A 25,927-nucleotide genomic window follows, 5' to 3' on the forward strand; every position below is an offset into this window, starting at 1 on the left:
GCCAGAAAGTCTGTCAGTCAAATGGAAATATCCAGTTGCTCCAGTTGAGTCTTCAAACGCAACCCCGCCCTTAATAAAAGAAAAAGATAAATAAAAAAACATTCAAAACAAAAAAAACAAAAGAAAAAACGATTGTGTCTGTGTTCTTTCAGGCAGCGGGATCCCTCATATGTGAACTGGTGGGCGTGTGACATCACCACCCCCCAGGCTCTCCTTGCCTCTATGCACTCTTTGGCTGTGAACAATCAGCACACTGGGCCATCTAGTCACATGTTTATCACCCCCCCTCGCCTCCGCCCCTCGTTTGGTAACCATGACAACGAGCACTGGTCCAGGCAGCATCTTGCGGTGGTGACAAGAGGAAGGAAGACGGAGGAAGAGATCAAATAGAAAAAGGATCAAATCCAAACCGGAATAATTTTTGGGCTACTCCTCAGAACAGTAAGTAATACGTTTTATTCTCCACTCTCGTCAGAATAAGTCGACCAATCACCAGACAGAGGCCATTGTCGTGCGTGTTTGGTAACATGACCTGACAGAGGCTGGTGAAGATGGAATGACATCACATCGATTCTTTTGTTGTGTGTTCAGCCAGCCTCACCTTGACTAGACAAGCATTTGTCCGCATGCTTCATTCACCCTCCACATATCAACAGTGAATGCCTGATGACAAACAATGGGAGGCATGGCGGAAAGCTGCTTGTGTTTAGTGCAATTAGGGTTGGTTTCATAATATGGCGCTTGTAGTGTATTGTCTTCCTCAAAAGCTATTCCAATCCCGACCTTTTAAGATGTTTATCTTTTCTTCACTGAAACAACATGTATTTGTTTTTCTGTTTTGTTTCTGTCATTGCCATGGCGAGCAGATCACTTTAGTGGTCTGTTATTTTCATTTTAAAGTTCCTACGGGTGCTTTTAAACGGTCCTGCTTGCCCATTCAACCGGGCTGCACATATACTGGATTGTGCTACTTTCGGAGACAAGTATTTTATTTTATATCTATATTTATATTTTGTATAACAACTAGACCAATTTAATCCTTGGCTTTCACACACAAGTCATTCTTATTTCTAGAGCCGAGTAGTAACGCATTACATTTACTCCATTACATTTACTCAAGTAAAATTTGGGATAAATTGTACTTGTCAGAGTAGTTTTGATGAAGCATACTTTTCACTTTTACTTGTGTATTTATGTTGAGAGGAAATTGTACTTTTACTCCGTTACAATAATCTACATGCCTCTTGCTACACGTCACATGTCCGCACACGAAGTCTTCTATTGGGCTTTGTGGGTCAATCAAAGTGAGTCGTGACAGCCACGCCTGACTCGTGTTTACATTACAGACTACGAAAAACAACGCTTTAACATGCAGCGTAGTTTTGTCACTGCCCAAACTTAGATATTTCAGCCCACTTCTAACTTGAGAAAACACATTGCCGTAAGTTGCAGATGTTTGTTCCTGTTGGTTTGGCTGTGCACATGGCAACATTATCAGTATTTTATGGTCACAAGTAATTGTTAAACATCAGTCTTTTGGGGTACGTTCTGTTTTCTCTCTCAACGTCAAGTCCAAGTCAGTCACATTCAAGTTTATTTCGCTTGTTTGTTTTCACCTCCCATCTCAAAAATATACAAAAATAAATCAGTTGGGTTGTACAAATTCTTGGTCACATCAAGTTTGAAAATGATTTATCTTGGTCAAAATTCTTTTCCAACACAAAGACCTGGCATTTGAACAGGGGTGTGTAGACTTTGTATATCCACTGCAGCCTTGTTCCTGTTTTTGTAATCTGCCTGGTGACCCTACAGCACTGTGCTGTTTAACAAGTAGAAACAATATAGTATAAGAGCATTTGTTGGAGCTGAATTTGCCTTCATTTGTCATGCTACAAAGATTAACAAATATCATAATGTTGAATCAGGTGGCACGGTAGGCGACTGGGTAGAGCGCCTTCCTCACAGTTCTGAAGACCGAGGTTCAATCCCTGGGCCCACCTGTGTGGAGTTTGCATGTTCAAGCAGTTCAGGAGGTACCCCGCCTCCTACCCGATGATAGCTGGGATAGGCTCCAGCACGCCCAAAACCCTAGTGAGGAGAAGCGACTCAGAAAATGGATGACTAGATAACGTTGAATCAGAATTATTGATATTTTACACTGAATTACCATCAATTTTGATAATGGCAAATTTAGCTTGCAAAATTTAACCTATACAAATCAGGGTCCAACAAATTCAGTTTGTTAATATTAATTGGTGGCAGTTATTGGCAAAATAACTGTGTTTGTGCATGTGTGTGTGTGTGTGTGTGTGTGAGAGAGAGAGAGAGAGAGAGAGAGAGAGAGAGAGAGAGAGAGAGAGAGACAGAGAGAGAGAGTGCGAGAGAGAATTCGTCAAGTGGTCATATGAGGCATTAGTTTGTACTTAACGCAAACATTTATTTACTGGTCAGGCATAGGTCTTGTCAACAAATACACAGGTATTGTGTACTACACAAATATCAAGGTTATAATCTTCTTCTTCTTTTCCTTTCGGCTTGTCCCGTTAGGGGTCGCCACAGCGCGTCATCCTTTTCCATGTAAGCCTATCTCCTGCATCCTCCTCTCGAACACCAACTGCCATCATGTCTTCGCTCACGACGTCCATCAACCTTCTCTTTGGTCTTCCTCTCGCTCTCTTGCCTGGCAGCTCCATCCTCATCATCCTTCTTCCAATATACTCACTATTTCTCCTCTGGACGTGTCCAAACCATTGAAGTCTGCGCTCTCTAACTTTGTCTCCAAAACATCGAACCTTGGCTGTCCCTCTGATGAGCTCATTTCTAATTTTATCCAACCTGGTCACTCCAAGAGCGAACCTCAACATCTTCATTTCCGCCACCTCCAGCTCTGCTTCCTGTTGTCTCTTCAGTGCCACTGTCTCTAATCCGTACATCATGGCTGGCCTCACCAATGTGTATTATAAACTTTGCCCTTCATCCGAGCAGAGACTCTTCTGTCACATAACACACCTGACACCTTCCTCCACTCGTTCCAACCTGCTTTGACCCGTTTCTTCACTTCCTGACCACACTCACCATTGCTCTGGACGGTTGACCCCAAGTATTTAAAGTCCTCCACCCTTGCTATCGCTTCTCCCTGTAGCCTCATTCTTCCCCCACCAGCCCTCTCATTCATGCACATATATTCTGTTTTACTTCGGCTAATCTTCATTCCTCTTCTTTCCAGTGCATGCCTCCATCTCTCTAACTGTTCCTCCAGCTGCTCCCTGCTTTCACTGCAGATCACAATGTCATCTGCAAACATCATGGTCCACGGGGATTCCAGTCTAACCTCATCTGTCAGCCTATCCATCACCACTGCAAAAAGGAAGGGGCTCAGGGCTGATCCCTGATGCAGTCCCACGTCCACCTTAAATTCTTCTGTCACACCTACAGCACACCTCACCGCTGTTCTGCTGCCCTCGTACATGTCCTGTATTATTCTAACATACTTCTCTGCCACTCCAGACTTCCGCATGCAGTACCACAGTTCTTCTCTGGGTACTCTGTCATAGGCTTTCTCTAGATCTACAAAGACACAATGTAGCTCCTTCTGACCTTCTCTGTACTTTTCCATCAACATCCTCAAGGCAAATAATGCATCTGTGGTACTCTTTCTAGGCATGAAACCATACTGTTGCTCGCAAATACTCACTTCTGTCCTGAGTCTATCCTCCACTACTCTTTCCCATAACTTCATTGTGTGGCTCATCAACTTTATTCCTCTATAGTTGCCACAGCTCTGCACATCACCTTTGTTCTTAAAAATGGGCACCAGTACACTTTTCCTCCATTCCTCAGGCATCTTCTCACGCACTAGAATTCTATTGAACAAGCTGGTCAAAAACTTCACAGCCACCTCTCCTAGATGCTTCCATACCTCCACAGGAATGTCATCAGGACCAACTGCCTTTCCATTTTTCATCCTCTTTAATGCCTTTCTAACTTCCCCCTTACTAATCATTGCCACTTCCTGGTCCACCACACTTACCTCTTCTACTCTCCCTTCTCTATCATTTTCCTCATTCATCAACTCCTCGAAGTATTCTTTCCATCTAGCAAGCACACTGCTGGCACCAGTCAACATATTTCCATCTCTATCCTTAATCACCCTAACCTGCTGCACATCCTTCCCATCTCTGTCCCTCTGTCTGGCCAGCCTGTATAGATCCTTTTCTCCTTCTTTAGTGTCCAACCTGCCATACATGTCATCATATGCCTCTTGTTTTGCCTTTGCCACCTCTACCTTTGCCCTGTGTCGCATCTCAATGTATTCCTTTCGCCTCTCCTCGGTCCTCTCAGTGTCCCACTTCTTCTTAGCTAACCTTTTTCCTTGTATGATTTCCTGTACTGTGAGGTTCCACCACCAAGTCTCCTTTTCTCCTTTCCTGCCAGAAGATACACCAAGTACTCTCCTGACTGCCTCTCTGATTACCTTGGCTACAGCGGTCGTCTTCTGGAAGCTCCTCCCGTCCACTGAGAGCCTGTTTCACATCTTCCCGAAAAGCTGCACAACACTCGTCCTGTCTCAGCTTCCACCACATGGTTCTCTTCTCTGCCTTTGTCTTCCTAATTTTCCTCCCCACCACCAGAGTCATCTTACACACCACCATCCTATGCTGTCTAGCCACACTCTCCCCTACCACTACCTTACAGTTGGTAACCTCCTTCAGATTACATCGTCTGCACAAGATGTAATCCACCTGTGTGCTTCTACCTCCGCTCTTGTAGGTCACCCTATGTTCGTGCCTCTTCTGGAAAAAAGTGTTCACTACAGCCATTTGCATCCTTGTTGCAAAGTCTACCACCATCTGTCCCTCCAAGTTCCTTTCCTGGATGCCGTATTTACCCATCACTTCTTCATCACCGCTATTACCTTCACCAACATGTCCATTACAATCTGCACCAATTACGACTCTCTCTCTGTCTGGGATGCTAAGAACTACATCATCTAGCTCCTTCCAGAATTTCTCTTTCACCTCTAGGTCACATCCTACCTGTGGGGCATAGCCACTAATCACATTACACATAACACCCTCAATTTCAAATTTCAGCCTCATCACTCGATCTGATACTCTTTTCACCTCCAAGACATTCTTAGCCAACTCTTCTTTTAAAATAACCCCGACTCCATTTCTCTTCCCATCGACACCATGGTAAAATAATTTAAACCCTGCCCCTAAACTTCTAGCCTTACTGCCTTTCCACCTGGTCTCCTGGACACACAATATATCAACCTTTCTCCTCATCATCATGTCAACCAACTCCCGAGATTTTCCTGTCATAGTCCCAACATTCAAAGTCCCCACATTCAGTTCTAGGCTCTGTGTTTTCCTCTTCTCTTTCTGCCGAAGAACCCGCTTTCCACCTCCTCTTCTTCTTTGACTTCGACCCACAGTAGCTGAATTTCCAACGGCGCCCCGCAGGTTGACGGCGCCGGTGGCGGACGTTGTTAACCCGGGCCACGACCGATCCGGTATGGAATTCTTTGGATGAACGCTCATATTTGTTTGGCAAGGTTTTAAGCCGGATGCCCTTCCTGACGCAACCCTCTGCATTTATCCGGGCTTGGGACCGGCCTACAGTTTGCACTGACTTGTGCCACCCATAGGGCTGCATTATCAAGGTTATAATAATCATAATAATAATAATTACCATTATTAGTCATTCAAACCAAATGATAATAATAATTACAATTAAATAAGAATTACTATTATTATTATTATTATTATTGGCGGCACAGTGGCCAACTGGTTAGCACATCAACACCCATTTTTGGCGAGTGATGATTTGAAGCACCCCTTGAATTAATCCCAGCGCCCCTAAACCTCTGATCCTAGCAATGCCCCTGGATAACACAGAGACTTTGAGAGGGTTGAGGTAACATTAGTGTTTTCTAATAGTGATGTTAAGAGCATTCAGCTAAGAAAAAAACTCAATTTGCCATCACAAGAAAATAGAATACGGTATAAGAAATAATAAAAATGAGGTTTAATGTAGAATTTGGGTAGGAATTGGCCTCTTTAAGACGACTTTCAAATGTGTTTAATGAATGTATTTAATATATGAGTTTCACTTTTTGAATCAAATGAAGTTTTCTATGATATTCAGATTTACTGAGATGTTCCTGTATTTCAAAGCGTAATCTTTCCAGAACATCAAGGACATTTTGTAGAAGAGGTTTTCACCCTGATGTTCTATTTAGATGTGCTAATTAAACAAATCCCAGGGGGATTCTGTAGCTGTGAAAGGAGAACAAAAAAAAGGGAAGACATAAAGACTTTAAGCTGCAGTAAGGAATATTAGTCGGAGGGTTGTTCCACGATCCATCTTCAGCTGGGAGTCTTAATTTATTATTCATCCAATAATAATAATAATAATAATAATAATCCATGGAGTCATTCTCTCTTCCGCTTATCCTCACAAGGGTTGCGGGGGTGTTGGAGCCTATCCCAGCTGACTCTGGGCGAGAGCCGGGGTGCAGCCTGAACTGGCCGCCAGCCAATCGCATGGCACATATAAACAAACAACCATTCAGAATCAGAATCATCTTTATTTGCCATGTCAAAAACACACAAGGAATTTGTCTCCGGTAGACAACCGTTTGCACTCATATTCACACCTCCAGGCAATTTAGAGTCTTCAATTAACCTACCATGCATGTTTTGGGGATGTGGGAGGAAACTGGAGTACCCGGAGAAAACCCACACAGGCACGGGGAGAACATGCAAACGCCACACCGGCGAGGCCGGATTTGAACCCGGGTCCTCAGAACTGGTTCGATGTTTTGGAGACAAAGTTAGAGAGAGCAGACTCGGATGGTTTGGACACATCCAGAGGAGAAATAGTGAGTATATTGGTAGAAGGATGATGAGGATGGAGCTGCCAGGCAAGAGAGCGAGAGGAAGACCAAAGAGAAGGTTGATGGACGTCGTGAGCGAAGACACGAGGGCAGTTGGTGTTCGAGAGGAGGACGCAGGAGATAGGCTTACATGGAAAAGGATGACGCGCTGTGGCGACCCCGAAAGGGACAAGCCGAAAGGAAAAGAAGAAGATGATAATGATGATGATATTGGATTAGTCCGGCCCTGCCCGGATCCCCCATGGTGCAACGCCGCTGAGTGAGGCCACTCTGCATGGGCCTATGTGCCATTGACCTTTTACTTTGAAGCAGCCAGCACACTTATGAAGATAATCTTTATAGCTCTGAATGTCACCGGAATTTACTGGTTGGACTTTGCTACTGATGGGAACAATATTTTGTCAACACTGTGATTGTGGCTCTTGGGATTGTGCTGATTTTAGAGCGGACAAAGTGAATCAGTGATGCATATTTCTGTCTGTGGGAAGCTGACTCATCACTGTTTTCTTCGCTACGCATTGCTATTTAAGTGATTGTTTGAAACTTGTAATTTTCATAGGTTGTAATCTCAAATGTTTTTTTTCCACTTTGGCAACTGCAATTCCTTAACCTCTCCCCACTCTGTGCGTTGTTCGAAAACCGTCATATGGGCTTTGGAATTCTGCTCAAGATTCCATAAGTGTGAAAATAAATAAATAAATAAATAAATATCAGTCCCAGACAATGATTGCAGTACATTGCAATAACATAAAAGTATTATCAGTATTATTGTTATTGTAAATCAAAACAACAGCAATAATAACAGAGCACGGCGGCCGACTGGTCAGCACATGTCCTCCGGTTTCCTCCCACGTCCCAAAAACACAGCCACTATTTCCCTTGAGCTATTTCTTTAATATATCACCGTGGCTCGGAGCAGTGTTTGCGTCAGCTTGCGATCGACCAATCGGATTCGTCGGTGTTATAACTGCTACGTTGGTTTGCTCCAGCGATCTCGGATTGTCCCTTTCAAATGGCAAGGCGAAGAATGTGAGTATTCACGCTATTTCCGTTGGAGGTTCGGCGTTAAATGTTCATCACTGTGAACGCGACTGTTACTCAGCAGTTCGTCGACGCGTCGGCATTCATTTCTTTAATCCGTCACCCCTCCTTGTCGCCGTGATGGTTCGGACCTAGCCGCCACTGTGGGTTTCAAGTTGCCGCTGCTCCTCTGCGCCTGTTCGGCTGCGTCTCCTGGCCTCCCCCGACCTCGTCCGCTCACACTGGGGCGTTTTGCGAGGGCGAACTAGCGAACATGGCTTCTTTTTGGGATTATAAGTACACAAGTGTCGAAGGTAAGAAGCGGTTGTCGCTCACTGTAAGCTTGACGACGTTCTTCAAGGTTTCCTCTGAACGGCGGACTGCACCTCTCCACACGTTTGCCAACGTCACTCTTGTTTATTTTGTAAGCCCCGCAAACAACACGAGGACAGTGGGCCGCCCGCAATGAAGTTGACGGTTCGTCGCAATGGCTGTCGCTAATGTCTTATTGGCTTTCGGTCGTTCTTAGACGCAGCACGAGCTGGTTTAGCTCGAGTAACACATCGGGTGACTGCTGCGGCGTTCGCGCTCGATCAATTTTAGTGACACGCGCTCCATTTGGGAATGGGGTAATTGCCTCATTAGGAGTCATTGCTGGTTGTACAATAAACCGTTCATACGGTGGTACATGTTGGAATTGTGCTACTGTAGCTACACTGTATCGTGCTAGCGAATTGGGTTTTTAATATTTTGGTTGCCTCATAGCTACGTTAAGGAAACAACAGAAAGAGCTCAGTGGTTGTACACCACTTACAGTAATCAGCATAGTCAAAGTAATGTTTCTGTCAATCAAAGCTCAACATTATATACTGTATGGAAATGTATTTTGTTGGATTTTGTGACATTCTGGAGGTGTACCTAATCTTGGGGCTTTATATTAACACAATAATAACACAAGCGTCAGCGTTTTATTTCTTTGGTTGCCATTTGTAGTTCATGTTTTAATGTAGTTTTATTTACTCTTATTATACCCATTTAATACCCTAACCTAGCTTCAAAATGACCCACTCGCAGTTTACGTTGTATGACAGAAAATGCCTCGATTTCCTTTGTTGACTGACTTGACATTGAGTTCAGCTGTACTCAAGAGAATGGCATTTTATTTCAAATGACCCAAATTAGATCGTCCATTAACTGACATCTGTGAAGTCTGCTAATTAGAATGTAAGATCTTGACATACTGGACAAGGTCATCCCATGTCACTGGTAATTGATGGAGCATTGAGTCTATTGATTTAGTGCACAGACAGTACATTTTGTTGTTCCTTATGTTGTCATATTTCAGCTACTTGTGAGGCTGTAGAAGTCAGATTCTGTAATCTAAAGGTTTTGTTGGGTAGACTGACATTTATACGCGTATTGTAAATCTCAGATGTTTTATCAGGGATGTCCCGATCACATTGTTTTCCATTCATGCAAATCAGTCTCCTTTCAGTGAAATTTGCCGTTTTGAACTAAAAAAATAGACCATTTAGGTGAATCGTATAGATCCGATGAGTTTTTCCGGAGGTGGTCGTCGCCGTCGTCATAGGCTGTTTTGTACTTCTTGAACAGTGGCAGCTAGACCCATTCCACACATCCACCATCCACACACAGCTGTGATTGTGACTATGACTCCGCGGCAGATTATGAGGTTCCTCCTGTCACAGGAGTTGACGAGACCAGAAAAAACACTTCCGCCGCTTCTGCTGTTCAGAAGTAACTGTACTTTTACTCCATTACAATTATCTAAATGTCGCTCGCTACTTTTATTGATCAATTATTGCTTATTTATCAACTATATTGTGCACGAGACTACGACTTTGACTTCCGCATCGGGCGCTGTTTGCGCCAATACAGTTTAAGCGCTAGTGACGTTTAAATCTAGTTCACCAATGAAACGACACAAGAAAGTCACATGAACTCACACGACGTCTTCTATTGGGCTTCCTGGGCGTAGGTCTTAACACTAGATAAGCCAGTCTGGTTGATCGAGGTACCTACGTGGCGGTCATGTTGGGAAGGTCATCGTTACCATGAAGGCAAGGTGCTGTGGGTCGTGGACCTGGTTGTGATCCGAGCAGAACCGCGAAGCACACCTAACATCGGCGACGAGCTGATCCGCTCGTACATCTTGTATTAATTAGGAAACGCGCCTACAATTATCTAATTAGTTTACGGATGTTAATGTTAAATGTATTAAGCGACGGCGCGATGTTAGGGATTATGTCACAACACAGAATGAACTAACTTCAAATTCAGAAATGGCCAATAAAAACAGAAAATATTGTACTTAATATTTTACTGGAGGATGCATTGGGGATTAGCCTTTGAAGTTGGTAATAGTGAAAAATGAAGTGAAACAGACAATGAATGTTAGTCAATTATTTTCCAGAATGAGAGTGCTTAAAGTGTGTTGCAGGTTGAGAGGGGAAAAGGGGAAAAAGAGAAATGTGTGGTGTTGTTTACATGTCACGACTCAAGAGTACGTTATCCTGTATTTCTTCCAGATCATATATATATATATATATATATATATATATATATATATACACACACACACACACAATGTTCAGAGAAGCACATTGCATTGTTTTTAGCATTGCACTCCACAAACGACTGAAAGCTTGTCTGCCTTATTGTTTTTTTTTTTTTTTTTTACAGAATATAACAGTATTTTGAAATGTTCATTATTCTACTGGACCTATGCAGAACAGCAATGACCTGAACATATAGACACACATCTTTTAAAAGGTCCAGTGTAACCTGCCATGAAGTTGCTGTTTATATTTTAGGGTGTCTTGCACAAAAATTATTTATTTTCTCCTTCGATGCATCTAACCAAATGCTGGCGGTTGATTCATAGAGATTTCCGTCAGTTCTTTGCTGATATATTGAGCCATAACTTACTCGTGCAGATCCACGCTGTACTGGCAAAACCGTGAGTCACTATAACCATTTTCTGATTGTTTGTGAGGGGTCAGAAGGACTTCCAGTAAGCCCCCACCAGAATTGGCAGCAGTTGACAAAACAGACAGATGAGAGGAAGTCCTCTGAAGGCAACTCCTGATGGGTCATAACCCAGCTGGATTTTTATTTTTATTTTCTGTGGCTAACTCATCAGGAGCTTGCTACCAAATTCTAATCTTTGAGCACACACCATTATTCCTTATGACATTAAATAGCTAGCATGGCGGCTGACTGGTTACTGCCTCACAGTTCTGAGGACTGGTTCAAATCCGGCCTCACCTGTGTGGAGTTTGCATGTTCTCCCTGTACCTGCATGGGTTTTCTCCTGGTACTTCGGTTTCCTCCCACATTCCAACAACATGCATAGTAGGGTAATTGAAAACTCTATATTGCCAATAGGTGTGAATTTGAGTGCGAATGGTTGTTTATATGTGCCCTGCGATTGGTTGGCGATCAGTCCAGGGTGTACCCCGCCTATCGCCCAGAGTTAGCTGCGATAGGCTCCAGCATGCCCGCGTCCCTTGTGAGGATAAGCAGAACAGAAAATGGATGGATGGATGTCTGAAACAAGAGGAGAAATCACTATTTTGGAATGATGCAGTGAAATGAAAATTCTTCACCGAAACCAAAAAATGAAAATGAGGAACCCAAGGCCAAAAAGGGAACTCCAAAACACCAGAAGAAATTATCAATCCGTAAGGAAACTTTATTTGTAAATGATTTCCAAACAAAACATGCAACTCAAAGCACTATACATCAATTATAATTAAAATGTAGAAATACATTAAACCTGCCATTTATTAGTTATAAAACTGTGGCAATTAGTATAATTGCATTTATGGCTACGACTGCAGAGCTGCCAACCCATAGAATTGCACTTCCAGAATAATTTGTTTGAATTTCTATATTTTTAAAATTATGTCAAAAACTGACAGCACGGTGGACGACTGGTTGGGAAATCTGCCTCACAGTTCTGAGGCGGAGCTCATCTCTTCTCCAGCACCCCTGAATAGACCTTCCCATGGAGACTGAGGAGTGTGATCCTCCTGTAGTTGGAACACACCCTCCGGGACCCCCTTCTTAAAAAAGGGGACTACCACCAACCCAGTCTGCCAATCCAGAGGCACTGTCCCAGATGGATTGGCAGACTGGGGTGCTGGTCCCCCTTTTTAAGAAGTGGGACCGGAGGGTGTGTTCCAACTAGAGGGTAGTTCACACTCCTCAGCCTCTCTGGTCAGGTCTATTCAGGTGTGCAGGAGAGGAGGGTCTGTCTGGAAGTCGACTCAGATTCAGGAGGAGCAGAGTGGTTTTCGTCCTGGCCGTGGAACAGTGGAGCAGCTCTACACCCTCGGCAGGATCCTCGAGGGTGCATGGGAGTTCGCCCAACCAGTCTACATGTCGAGTGAGGGAAGAATGGAACGGGAGATCGACAGGTGGATCGGTGCAGCGTCTGCAGTGATGCTGACTTTGTATCGGTCCGTTGTGGTAAAGAAGGAGCTAAGCCGAAAGGCGAAGCTCTCAATTTACCGGTCGATCTATGTTCCTACCCTCATCTATGGTCACGAGCTGTGGGTCGTGACCAAAAGAAAAGTATCCCGGATACAAGCGGCCGAAATGAGTTTCCTCCGCAGGGTGTCCGGGCTCTCCCTAAGAGAGAGGGTGAGAAGCTTGGTCATTCGGGAGGGTCTCAGAGTAGTGCCGCTGCTTCTCCACATTGAGAGGAGCCAGATGAGGTGGCTGGGGCATCTGATTCGGATGCCTCCCGGACACCTCCCCTGTGAGGTGTTGTGGGCACGTCCCGCCGGGAGGAGATCCCGGGGATGACTGTGAACAAGTGTGTAAGAAAATAGTCGAACAGTGTAAGTACAATGTTCTTCAACATACAATTGCAAGGAATTTAGGGATTTCATCATCTATGGTCCATCAGACAGAAGGTGAGACGCATCTTCAAACAACAAAAGATCAACAAAGCGGCAGGCCCAAACCTTGTGTCCCCATCCTGCCTCAAAGTCTGTGCGGACCAGCTTGCTCCAGTCTTCACACAGATCATAAATAGATCTCTGAAACTGTGCGAGGTACCATCCTGTTTTAAAGGCTCCACCATCATCCCAGTCCCCAAGAAACCTGCAATCTTGGGTCTGAATGACTACAGGCCTGTCGCCCTGACATCTGTGGTCATGAAGTCCTTTGAATGCCTCGTGCTGGACCACCTCAAGCGTGTTACACGTCCCCTGCTAGACCCCCTGCAGTTTGCCTACCAAGCAAACAGGTCTGCGGATGACGCCATCATCATGGTACTGCACTTCATCCTAGAACACCTCGACAGCGCGGTGACCTATGCGAGGATCCTGTTGGTGGATTTCAGCTCTACGTTCAACACCATCATCCCCGAACTCCTCTACTCCAAGCTTCTCCAGCTCAGAATCTCGCCTGCCATCTGCCAGTGGATTTACAGTTTCCTGACATGCAGGACACAGCATGTGAGGCTGGGGGACACCACCTCATCTACACGCCCCACCAGCACTGGAGCGCCTAAAGGTTGTGTCCTCTCTCCGCTGCTCTTCTCTATCTACACGAACGACTGCACCCGTCTGTCAAACTCCTGAAGTTTGCAGACGACACCACAGTCATCGGCCTAATCAAACACTGTGACGAGTCTGTGTATTGACAGGAAGTGGAGCTGTGCTGTGGCCGACACAACTTGGAGCTGAACACGCTCAAGACTAGAGATGATAGTGGACTTCAGGAGGCATCCTTCGCCACAGCTGCCCCTCACGCTGTCAACTGCCCTGTGTCAACCGTCGAGACCTTCAAGTTCCTGGGAATTACAGTCTCGCAGAACCTGAAGTCAGAGATCAAAATCAACGCCATCCTCAAAAAGGCCCAGCAGAGGATGTACTTCCTGCAGCTTCTGAGGAAGCACGGCCTGCCACATGAGCTGTTGAGGCAGTTCTACGCAGCAGTCATCCAATTAGTCCTGTGTTCTTCCATCACAGTCTGATCAGAATCAGAATCACCTTTATTTGCCAAGTATGTCCAAAACACACAAGGAATTTGTCTCCGGTAGTTGGAGACAGTTTAGTTTGGTGCTGCTCCAAAAAAGGACAAACTCCGATTACAATGGACAATCAAAACTGCAGAAAAGATTGTCGGTAGCCCCCTACCCACCCTTGAGGACTTGCACGCTGCCAGAACTAAAACAAGAGCATGCAAAATCCTCCTGCACCCTCCACATCCTGATCGCCACCTCTTCCAGCTCCTTCCCTCAGGCAGGCCCTACCAAACAATGCAAACTAAAACAAGCAAGACAGCTTCTTCTCTCTCGCCATTACCTTCTTAAACCGTTAACTTACAACTCCATTGCAACATGCTGCCAATTTTGTCTTGAGTTTGTTGTCACATCTCTGTTGGACCAATTATACATTACTCGCGCACTCACTGTAATAGTCTCGCCACTCTGCACGATTTGCATATCTGTTGGTGACCAATACTGGCCACTCGTGCTTGAGTAGCATCTGCAACATTTGCACAATCGACATTGTCCCAGATTATCGCACTACTCGTCACTAAAATTGCATCAATTTCTTGAAGTCTCTGCTCCCTTTGCACAACGGTCATTGCAGCGGACTATTGTTCTATTAGCCATTTCAAACCACTCTAATTGCTAGAGGACTCTGCATCTTTTTGCACAATTGTCCAAAAAAAAAAAAAAAGAAAAAAGAATTTTATATATATATATATATATATATATATATATATATATATATATAAAATTGTACTGGCATTGCCACATTACTGGTAACCTTTTATTGCTCAGTGACTGTGTTTTTTTTATGTCTCAAAAGAATTGTCAATTGACTGTGTTGTCGTACAAGAGCGGCTCCAAACGACCTTAGACAAATTCCTTGTGTGTTTTTACATATTGGGCAAATAAAGATGATTATGATTATTGGCCAAGTGTAATCTATGCTCTGGAATTTCCCTCCGGTTTGATTATTTATCTATCTATCTCGCATAATACCTCAGTTAGCTGCCAATGCTATCACTAATCTTGTAACAATACTGTGCTCACGCTTTATCACAGAATAGAAAGATAAGATAGCTGCTGAGCTATTGACAACTCCTACTCTCGGATATGGTACGCTATTACTAGGACCGGGAATTGATAAGAACTTCATGATTTGATTCAATTTAGATTCTTTAGGTTGCAGTTCGATCTAATATCGATGCTCAAATATCAGTAAGAAGTAGAAATACACAAATAAGAGTACATTTTGACAATTTTGATTGATTAGATTTTTATGCCCTTTAAAAATGTCACATCACATTTTTTAAAGTGAATGTAAACTTAATGTTAATTTCCTCTTGGGAAGTATAAAATTTAAACTAACAATTTATTACAGATTAAAACTTTTCAATAAAAATACAATCTCTTATTTAAATAAAAACAAAATAACAAAATGTAAAATCAAACACAACGCGAATCACACGAAAAACACCAGAAGGTGAATCAATTCGGAGTATTTGCTGAATCGATACTGATATGCAGGGCGGAGAATTGCAATGCATTGATGAATCGATAGTTTTACCCAACCCTACACTGGTGTGTAAACACTGAAATGTTACAGTGTGTGTAAACGTCATGTTTATTTCCTCTTGGAAATTGTAATTTAAAAAATGTGCACAATAACTTATTCGTGCAGAATAAATGAATGGGGTTTGACGAAGAGAGTGCCAGCAATTGTCACAATGCTGCATGCCTTTAAATGTTGTCGTTAGACAAAGAAGATGCCTATTTTTTTTTTTTTTTACCAAGTTTACCTACTACAAGTAATGTGGTGTATAAATAAACCACACCCAAGCTTTGTATTAATAGTTCAACTATTACTTGTACTAACAACTGGGTGTAGCCTTGAACAAATTTCATGTCCTTAATTCTCTGCTACTAGATCCCCTTTTGTTAAAGGTATCCAGTGTTAAGTATTTTCCTCTTTCAATTCTACTGTTAGTTGAGGGGCGAAGGAGAGGAGTCACGATAGAACACTTCATCCTCATGGTGCCCTCAGAGCATCAGCCAGGCAGGACACAATGCCATTTAAGGATACACGCCAGTGCACACAGTAAGTCCAGACATCCCAGCTATTTTAAAACTGGTGGCGAGTAAACAGTTTAGTGCATTATTACTACTAGGCTTTACACGATCAGGATTTTTGGGGCCGATCACAGTTCAGCGAGTTTAAAAAAACGATCCGATCACAAGATGGAGCAATGTGTCTATTTAAATGACTTGTACATTTACTGTATATACTGTACTTAATTGCACAAAAAATATTTACAATAAATAATGTATCGTTGTTCATCTATTTATGCCAGTGAGGCATAGTGACAGACAGAACAAATGAATCAGAATCATCTTTGTTTGCCAAGTATGTCCAAAACACACAAGGAATTTGTCTCCGGTAGTTGGAGCCGCTCTAGTACAACAGACAGTCAATTTACAGAACACTTTGGGGACATAAAGACATTGACAAAAAACAATTGTGCAAAAAGATGCAGAGTCCTCTAGCACTTAGAGCAGTTCGAACGACTAATATTGCAATAGTCCGGTGCAATGACCGTTGTGCAAAGGGCGCTGAGACTTCAAGGAGTGTATGCGGTTTAAAGTGACGAGTAGTGCGATCATCTGGGACAATGTTGGTTGTGCAAATGTTACAGATACTCCTCAATCAGTGTGCAAATGGAGCAGATGCTACTCTGGCATGAGTGGCCAGTATATGCAAATAGTGCAGCATGGCGAGACAACTACAGTGAGTGCACGAGTCATACATAATTGGCCCCACAGAAATGTGACAACGAACTCAAGTCAAAAAATTGCCAGCTTGTTGTAATGGAATTATAGGTTAGGTGTTTAAGAGGTTGATCGCAAGAGGGAAGAAGCTGTCGGAATGTCTACTAGTTCTAGTTTGCGTTGATCGGTAGCGCCTACCTGAGGGAAGGAGCTGGAAGAGCTGGTGACCGGGGTGCAGACGGTCCGAGAGGATTTTGCACGCCCTTGTCTTAGTTCTGGCAGCGTGCAAGTCCTCAATGGTGGGTAGGGGGGTACCGACAATCCTTTCAGCAGTTTTGATTGTCCGTTGCAGTCGGAGTTTGTCCTTTTTTGTAGCAGCACCAAACCAGACTGTGATGGAAGAACACAGGACCGATTCGATGACCGCTGTGTAGAACTGTCTCAGCAGCTCCGGTGGCAGGCCGTGCTTTCTCAGAAGCCGCAGGAAGTACATCCTCTGCTGGGCCTTTTTGAGGACGGAATTGATGTTGTTCGCCCACTTCAGGTCCTGAAGGTCTCGACAGTATTCTATTAGATGGCAAGAAGTACATCAAGTAATTAATGTATCCACCTTTTGTGACATTTTTGTCTGTTGGTGTGCCGTGGGATTTTTCAATTGTAAAATATGTGCCTTGGCTCCATAAAGGTTGGCAATCACTGCTCTAGTCAGATCATGTATTCTAATCAGTCAGGTCAAACCAACATTGCATAACAGAAATAATGGGTGCTAACTTTAATTAAATTACTTTGTTGTTATTAAATTACTTCAAACACACCAAACCTTTAGAGCATGATTCAACAGAACGCCTGCATGTTCGCTTACAACCGTTAGTGCTAGCACTAGCTTGCTAGGATACAAAACGTTTGGTTGGCTGCTTGCGAGAAGTATCGTATTAGAAGTGCGTGAACATACCTCAAGCAAGCCTTAAACGAACGTCCTCTCCCGAGCACCGGTGACCACCAAAACACGTTTTTCTTCATTTTATTCTTATAAACACACAGCGCGATCCATTGTTGTTGTCATTGCCATGGTAATGAGTATATCTGGTCGTGTTTGAGTTGACAAGATGAAGCCCAATGATCGTAAAAAATGGGACGCGGGGTTATCGGAAGATGAGATTTTATTGCAGTAGTCTGACATCGTGCTATCATGAAAGACCAAATTTGTCTTGTAGTCTGATGCAGGAATTACGTGGTGTGCGACATGTTTTTAAAAAAAATAACTTTATTGGTGGTCAGATATTTACAGTACTACGTCAAAAGACATGTAACAAGGCTAAAAATAAACTAGCGTTTGGATACAAATGTACTGTGCACGATGGCGATGCGGAGTAAATGTCTTTTGCGGAGTCATTGATCGGATCGGCAAATTATGGCATTAAAGCCGATTAGCATAAAATGCTAATTATCGGCTGATACTGATCAGATTGGTGTGAAGTCTAATTACTACAGTTGTGATTTTAGAGTGCAATCCTAAACCTTCATTGCAATCTGGTGTTTGTCATATTAACACCTTTATTTCAAATGTATCCCTCAATGATGATATATATTTTTGTTAAATAATTTTTATACCCAGACTAACTTTACCTTTATATATAATTGTTTGAAAGTGGTGTACTGAAATATGTGGCCCACTGGCCTACTCTTGGGATTTATTTTTAGACTAAACCATGACATAATGTCATTAGTAACAAAAAAAAAAAAAAAAAGCACACTTTAATTTTTGTATTGGTTTTAGCTTGTTCAATAAATTACAGTTTACCAATGTGGCCCTTGCATCCTTCAGTATATCTGCATGCGGCCCTCGGAGGAAAAAGTTTGGACACCCCTGGACTGTAGGCAGATGCTATGAATCTAGCTGCTATTTTTGGTCTTCTGCTTTAATGCTATGCTAACCGGTCAAGGTGCAAAAAAGGCAGTACATGTTACCATATTATAGTACATCTTTACATGTATATAACCTTTCCATAATATTTTTATTATTATTATTTTAACCTTTTTTTTCTAGATTAATGTATAATGTATTTTTAATTGGCATATTCTGTATTTTGATTGACCAGAAGAAGCAGATAATCCATAATAGCCAGTTTTCAGTTTCTTTTTTGCTATGTTACGAGTACATATCCCCCCCCCCCCCCCCACCCCAAAAAATATTTCTTTCCACTGTTGATATGATTTTATAAAATTGGTCAGTCTGTTTTGTATTACAACTATCAACTATAGCCTTTTAAAGATGCCTGCTGTATACTATCTTTGAACACAATGAATGGTCATGTAAAGTTCATTGAATGTTGGTTCTTACATGACTACAACTTTTTAGGCAGTACTTTTGCAGTTATCAAACTGCAAATTTAAAAAAAAAAAAAAAAATGTCAGTTAGCTAATATTCCAGATGTCGTTTTTTTTTTTTTTTTTTTTTTTTTTTTTTTTTTTTTGCTCTGATACTGAGTTCCCTTTTTTCATCACTCCTTTATTGTGATCTTTGTAACAGTTGTTGCAAACTGTTTTTGTTGAGTGAAATGAAACAAGTCTACAGTCTTATCTGCTGGACACATTGTGTTGTACTCAAATTCTTATATTAGGTGACTATATTTAGACTTTATCCACATATTTCTAAATATTGGCAGTCACTGGACTTTAGGGAGATGTCATACCACATATGTCAGCATTATATTGCATTCTACAGCTGCTTCTGTTTAAGTGTAGGCTTTACTGCTTGTTCTCACACAACTGTGTCATAAACACACTCATTACATTTATGGTTGTGGTCACAAAAACAGCACACAAAGAGAATTGTTTGTGGCCCCACTGAATTGTCAGGTTGTTTTACACAATGATTAAGACATATACCATTGGATTAATCCCAAATTTGAGTCAAAAAAGTGCACTTAAGTAAGGGTATATGAAAACAACTTGCATTTTAATTTACAGTACATACTGCACCGCCACCTTTATTCTGTCAGCATTTCTTGATTAGTACCCTATGAGTGGCAGTTTAATTTTAAACTTTTTCCTCTTTATCTTGCATCACATGATCAGGATTTCAGGTGGTAAGATTTTAAATTTGACCTTTTTGGTTTTTCATTACGTTGAGTTAATGTACTATATACAAATGTGCCCTGTGAGTGACTGGCGACCAGTCTAGGTTGTAGTCTTGTCTTTCGCCCAAACTCAGATTGCATAGGCTCCAGCTCACCGTGTCCCTGAACAGGGTAAGCTCCCAGCGGTTTTATAAAATTGATAGATGGCTTGATACAAATGCATTAATAATTGTTGCTTTTTAAAATTACAGACTCACTACCTACTGTACATTATCAAACACACCTTTAGTGGTCAACTGGACCTGTGGGCAGCTTTACAGTGCCTTGTGGTTAGGTACCTTATGTTGGGGGAATTGAAACTTGTGCCTTTCTGTCGCGGCCCTCGTTCTTACCCATTCGCTCACAGTTGTACCCAAAATTGATTCCACATGTGATGCAAGAATTCAAACATTCAGAATTTTGGCTGTGCATAAGTACAATTAGTTCAAAATAATCTTAGACTTCAAATATTTATTAAAATGTATTTATAAGTAAGGTAATGGCAATTGTCAAGATTATCTTTAATATCTAAATAGATGTACTGTATGTATTTTCCATGTGTAGGTTTTTAGGATGATATTTCCACACTCTAAATTGCTAACGGTTATATTGGGAACCCTATAAAATGATCCAAATTGTTGAGCCATTGTTAATGTCAATCTATAAAGGTGAATTTCTGCCTTGTTGCCCAGATGAGTTTGTACAATGGAGACATTACTCACATGAAAGCTCATTATTCAACTGTTATGTTTTGCATTCAATCGTCGTCACTGTTACCAGATTTCCTTCACCTTAATTTTCTCCATGATATCCTTTACAAACTAATGGTGAGTAAAGTCCACTATTTAATGGTCACGCAAGCTGTTACGTAGGTTCTGGGCAATGCCCTTAAAATAAAATCGGATATTTTTTCACTAAAATTGAACAAATTTTAATAGATTTTTCTTCCTATTCGCTTACAGCTTAATTATCGTTTTTTTCCTTCTGTGATTTGCTTTATTTCTCCTGATACCAACCACGCTTTGAAACTTTTATATATACATATTTTTTTTCTTAATGGATAATGTGGAAGTGCTTCCCATCAATTTTGTCAAACACATGATCCCTAATAAGTTAACATTTTAAATGTTCAACAATTTAACATAATAAAATGAGCCTTTATTGGCTTGGCTGTTAAATGTTTGCGGTCAAAACAGGAACGCTGCACCCCCCTCCAGCTCTCTCGCACTCTTTTCTCATGAAGAGTTGTACAAGTGAGGCAAAGCGACCTTGACAAAATATTTGAGGCTTTGGGAGGACATATCTCAGTTCAATTGTTTCCAACATATTGATAACTCTGTGCTTTTGCAACATATAAAATAATACCACCACCATGTCTTTGGCAATGTTCAACGTGATTGACTCCATGATTGCCTTCCACCGGGCGTCTTGTCATATGGAACAGCATTGATTCTGCTCTTTCTTCGCAAGAATTAAAGTCGCTCATCACTTTAAAAATTATTATTATTTTTAAAAAAGTCATTAGAGTGGTCAGAACTCAGAATAGTTGCTAACGGGGCGACACTGATTGTGCTTTTGTAAGAAAGATCCCAGCAAGACATTCCTATCTAGGGATGGGTATTAGTGTTTCGTTTGCGAACATTTCGTTGAGAAGAACAAATCTTTTTTTAGTGAATGAACTCAACTGAATCAGTTTATGAAATGATTCGTTCTTTTTGGTTGGCCGCGGAAATGGAACTGCTGAAGCATTCTGTCACCTGCTTCTGAATCTTCGGCGAATGACCAATGAGCAGCCAGCGTCAGGTAGCGCCGTGAAGGCGGGGAGGCACTTAAGTGAACTGAATGTACTGGAGAACTCGAGTGATTCGTTCGTTGAACTTATCGATCGTGACCCGTTAGACACGAGTGATTTCGTTCGTTGAACTTCTTTGTTTGTGATCCGCTGAGGACCGATGTGCTAGTACGATGAGTGATTCGTTTGCGCAAGGAACGACCTACTACGCAGTGAACGTGATAGCTTTCACTAGCAGCCGTTTCTTCAACTAATGGCTAGTCGGTCACTAATGTTTAGTCAGTCAAGAACATGAAAACAAGCACACATTTAAAATAAATGTAAATTAATAATAAATGTATATGTGTAAACATATATATCATTCCCTCTCTCTCTCTAATGTGATTATTAAAGCTTTTTATTTCATAATAATAATACATTAAACATATAGCGCTTCTCAAGACACTCAAAGATGCTTTCCACTAATCCGATGACAATAACCGTAAGGTGAGCGAGCAGGAAGCCCGGGTGGCGGGGGCTGGTGTCGGCGATGCTGTCCACCGCGGTGAAATGCAGAAACGTCACGCCGGCCAGCGAAAGCCTAGCTAGACGTAAGGGGACGCGGAAGGATGTTCGGTTGCTGAGCTGAAAGAATTCATTCGAATAATTCAGTACTTTCTGCCGTGCTCATCCATAATGGGTAGCCAGAATCAGTGGGAACTGTATCATTAGCTGAATTTTCTTGGGATCCCCTAATTGATTCGATTTGAACCGATGATGTCAAAGCATATTTTATGCGGCGTACGCATCGCATGGATCAGTAGATACTTACTTTACAAATGGCCTCAAGTGATATAAAATGCTACATCACACTAACTATTCTGAGTAAGGGTGCCAGATTACCACCAAGAGCAGCAGTAAACGCGTGCAAATTTTCCCGGTGTAACGCTAAATACACCCTGCCTCTTAGGGGCAGTATGGTGTGATGCATGCATGAAGCTAAATGTTTCTGTGAGTTTACAAAAAGAATAGAAGAACGTCGCGATAGAACTTTATTGAACTTGTTTTGCACAGATTAGAAAGACTATATCCCTGTGAGTATTGTTATATTACCTGTGGCATTTGTGTGTGGATATTCATTAATTGAAGGTAAATCCCACCCATGAATGCTAATTTAGCTAGCCTGTCAATAGTTTTTTCCATTGAGTGTTAGCATTAAGCTAGTGGATTTCTAAAACAATGTTTTGTATTTAAACATACAATCTGTGTAATTATTTTTGTTGTGCGTTTACTTTTATAGTAAACTCCAAATGGAGTATTATTAAACAAGTCACACGCTCGCTGTGGGATGTAGGATGCTACAGCATGCATTTCCAATGCAGCGACTTGCAAGCACTACCCACGTAATAGTCGTTTTTCTTCGATTATAGCGTTTAGATATAACGAGAAGCCTAGATATAATATCTAGCGGGCGTTTTATTTTATTAATTTATTATTCTTTCATCTATTTAAAGTCCTCTGGAGGTTTTTTGTCCCCCAAACTACAAATTTGAGAATCGATAAAGAATCGAATCGTTAAGCAATATTGAAAATGGAATCATAATCGTAAAAATCTTAGTAATTCCCATCCCTATACTTGTCATGAGAGCAGAGTATATGCATCATGGCTGCTTCTTGCGGGTGAAACAAGGAGATGTGCATGTCATAGCGGGTAACACAAAAGCTAACACAGTGGATTCTGTACTTTATTTGTGGGTAGGTGACTGTCTGTGTCCCAATCTGTACCACACTTGGGCTTCTACACTTGCCTGTGTGTTTCATGTTTGCATTTGTTTGGGTTCACAGCCCTCCCCGTGCCTGGTACTACCATTTCTAGACAGAGAAGAGGGTTTCTGCAAGGTCGTGTCTATGTACAGTAACAGGAGGACCTTGATATGTGGGGTGGCGCAATATTAGTATTGATTGTTTGTCTTGCCAGCTGATTAAGTTGTGACGGTTCCTTGAGGTTTTATACACAAAGCAAAGTCCGTCAGTGCCCTCTGACCATAAAAAGTCTTCCCAGAAGAATGGAAGATGCAAGCTGGGAACAACGGTTTATGTTCTTGACAAATCACTTCCTGTAGGTGTAATGGACAGATGTCCTTTGACCTTTTTCCATACTGAGTTTTTTCCCACCCATCTTGAGATCGAGTACAAAGTTATCACATCATGCAGAATGCTAGTATGCGGTTGCTTGCCAAAAAGCATTAGTAATATGATGTTTTGTTCCTGTTTGTATTGGATTTACTCATTAAATTAATCTGGCTAGTGGAAAGTTCACGAAGTCTGTTTCCCAACCTTTCATGACCCCATCATGTGATTTTGACTCATGCAGTACCACAGATCAGAAATTTCATTGGTTTTTTTTTGTTTTTTTTCCCTGACAGAATGAGAACACCTGAGGCAGGGAGTTAGAACCTTCCACTGGAGAGAGAAACTGACAACTTCATACAAGGCTGTGGTTGGACCCAGAGACCCCTGTGACGGGTTGAAGGGCCCTATCAGCCTTGTGTGAGTCTGGACCATGGGAGATGGAGGTGTCAGTGCAACTGGAGCAGAAGGGGTCAACCATTCCCATATTCTGTTTGACAAATTTGTCCAGGCAACCACATGCAAAGGCACACTCAAGGCCTTCCAGGAGCTGTGTGACCACCTGGAAGTCAAGCCCAGAGAGTGCAGGGTCTTTTACCACAGGCTCAAATCTAAACTCAACTACTGGAAGGCTAAAGCACTTTGGGCCAAGTTAGACAAGAGGGCCAGCCAAAAGGAGTATAAGAAAGGCCGTGCGTGTACCAACTCAAAGGTACCTCTCACACTTTGAACTGTGAAATGTTCCTAATGTGTGTTTTTGGTTTCAATTTCATGTGTCGATAACAAACCATTTGATCGCGAGGCATTCTTTCTCAATATCAGGGGTATGTCCATTTTTTTTAAACTCAAGAACGAAATTAGAAGTTTGATATCTTCCCAGGATCAAAACAATGACTGTCACGTGGGGGGTTTGAAGGCAAGGACCCAAGTGCAGGGAAGCAGGGAGGCAAGGCAGATGTCTCAAAAATGATATTTTATTCCAAATCAAAGGCAAACAAGGATCATAGAAAAAGCTAATTAAGCAAAGTCCCAAAACTGATAATCCAAGTAACAAAGAAACACTTGAATCAACCTACGACTGGAAACCAGACATGACTAATGAAACTACAGGCAACTACGACATGACACGAGCAGCTGGAAGGAGCTGATTGGTCGACACAAGGTAGAAGGTTGACGAGAACAGGTGGACACAATAACTAAATGAGCACAGAAGACATGAAAAACATGGGACACAGGAAAACATGAAACAAAATCAAATACAACCCAAACCAAAACACAGACCATGACAATCACCATAATATTGGCATATTATAAATTGATGAGAGAGAGAACACAACATAATTTTCCAGTCAATTAAAAAACATTTTCCAAACGACTGTCAATAAGACCAGCTTAATAAAACCCATTCAAAAGCTGTGAAATGCTGTTTTATGTCTATGTCCATGTCTGAGGCAAAATGATATCCACCATGGTTGAGAATGGTTGAGTATAGTTTTTTTATTTTTTGCTTTGACACTAGTGTCTGATCATCGGGGCCGGACCATGTGGCTTACGAACGGCCATCGAGCTTGCCTTTCTGGGCGCCAAAGTAGTGCTGTTGGAGAAGAGGGATGCCTTCTCCAGGAACAACGTGCTGCACCTCTGGCCCTTCACTATTCAGGACCTCAGGGGCCTTGGGGCCAAGAAGTTCTACGGAAAGTTCTGTGCCGGTGCCATTGATCATATCAGTAAGTTGCTGAGAACACAGTGGTCAGGTCTTTAAACACACTTTTAAAACAACACAAACACAATTAAGCCCATATAATATATTGAGAGAGAGCAATGTTTAAAACAGTATATTGTACTCACCGGCAAAGAAAACAACGATGATGACGAAGCTGTGCAGTCATACATTCCTATTTCACAGTAGAAATGGGTGTCGGTGAATGTCACATAAATATTTTATTGTACTTCTTACTGTTTATATGGCGTTCCTTTTTAAAACGATAAACAATAGGAATGGGTACACAATCTTTCTTCCGCAGTGTAACTTTGGTCTCCCTTTAGCATATTGTAACATCTTCCAGTGATCACGGGAGACATTAGTCCATTCATGTCACGTTTATTGTAAACCAACACAACACAGCTGTGGGCTATAGCCGGAGCCAAAAACGCCAAGAAAGTTACGAAACAAAACTACTCGTCTCCTC

The 25,927-nt window shown here is 42.0% G+C and overlaps 1 protein-coding gene across 23 annotated transcripts in view; it reads left to right on the forward strand.

Moving 5' to 3' along the window:
- Window positions 1-25,927, forward strand: part of mical3a (microtubule associated monooxygenase, calponin and LIM domain containing 3a) — a 93,400-nt gene that overhangs the window by 9,091 nt on the left and 58,382 nt on the right. For 20 of the 23 annotated variants that reach the window (XR_009768564.1, XR_009768565.1, XM_061676824.1 and 17 more), the window contains exons 1-3: window positions 7,937-8,235; window positions 24,035-24,450; window positions 25,258-25,465. Coding sequence is in view for 21 of the 23 variants with exons in the window: in XM_061676824.1 (XP_061532808.1) it covers window positions 24,172-24,450; window positions 25,258-25,465 (487 nt within the window). In the remaining 2 variants the exon portion in view is untranslated. The other 3 variants (XM_061676825.1, XM_061676826.1, XM_061676827.1) reach the window with 3 other exon arrangements.

The sequence above is a fragment of the Phycodurus eques genome, chromosome 5, assembly GCF_024500275.1.
Source record: "Phycodurus eques isolate BA_2022a chromosome 5, UOR_Pequ_1.1, whole genome shotgun sequence".
Lineage (NCBI taxonomy): Eukaryota > Metazoa > Chordata > Actinopteri > Syngnathiformes > Syngnathidae > Phycodurus > Phycodurus eques.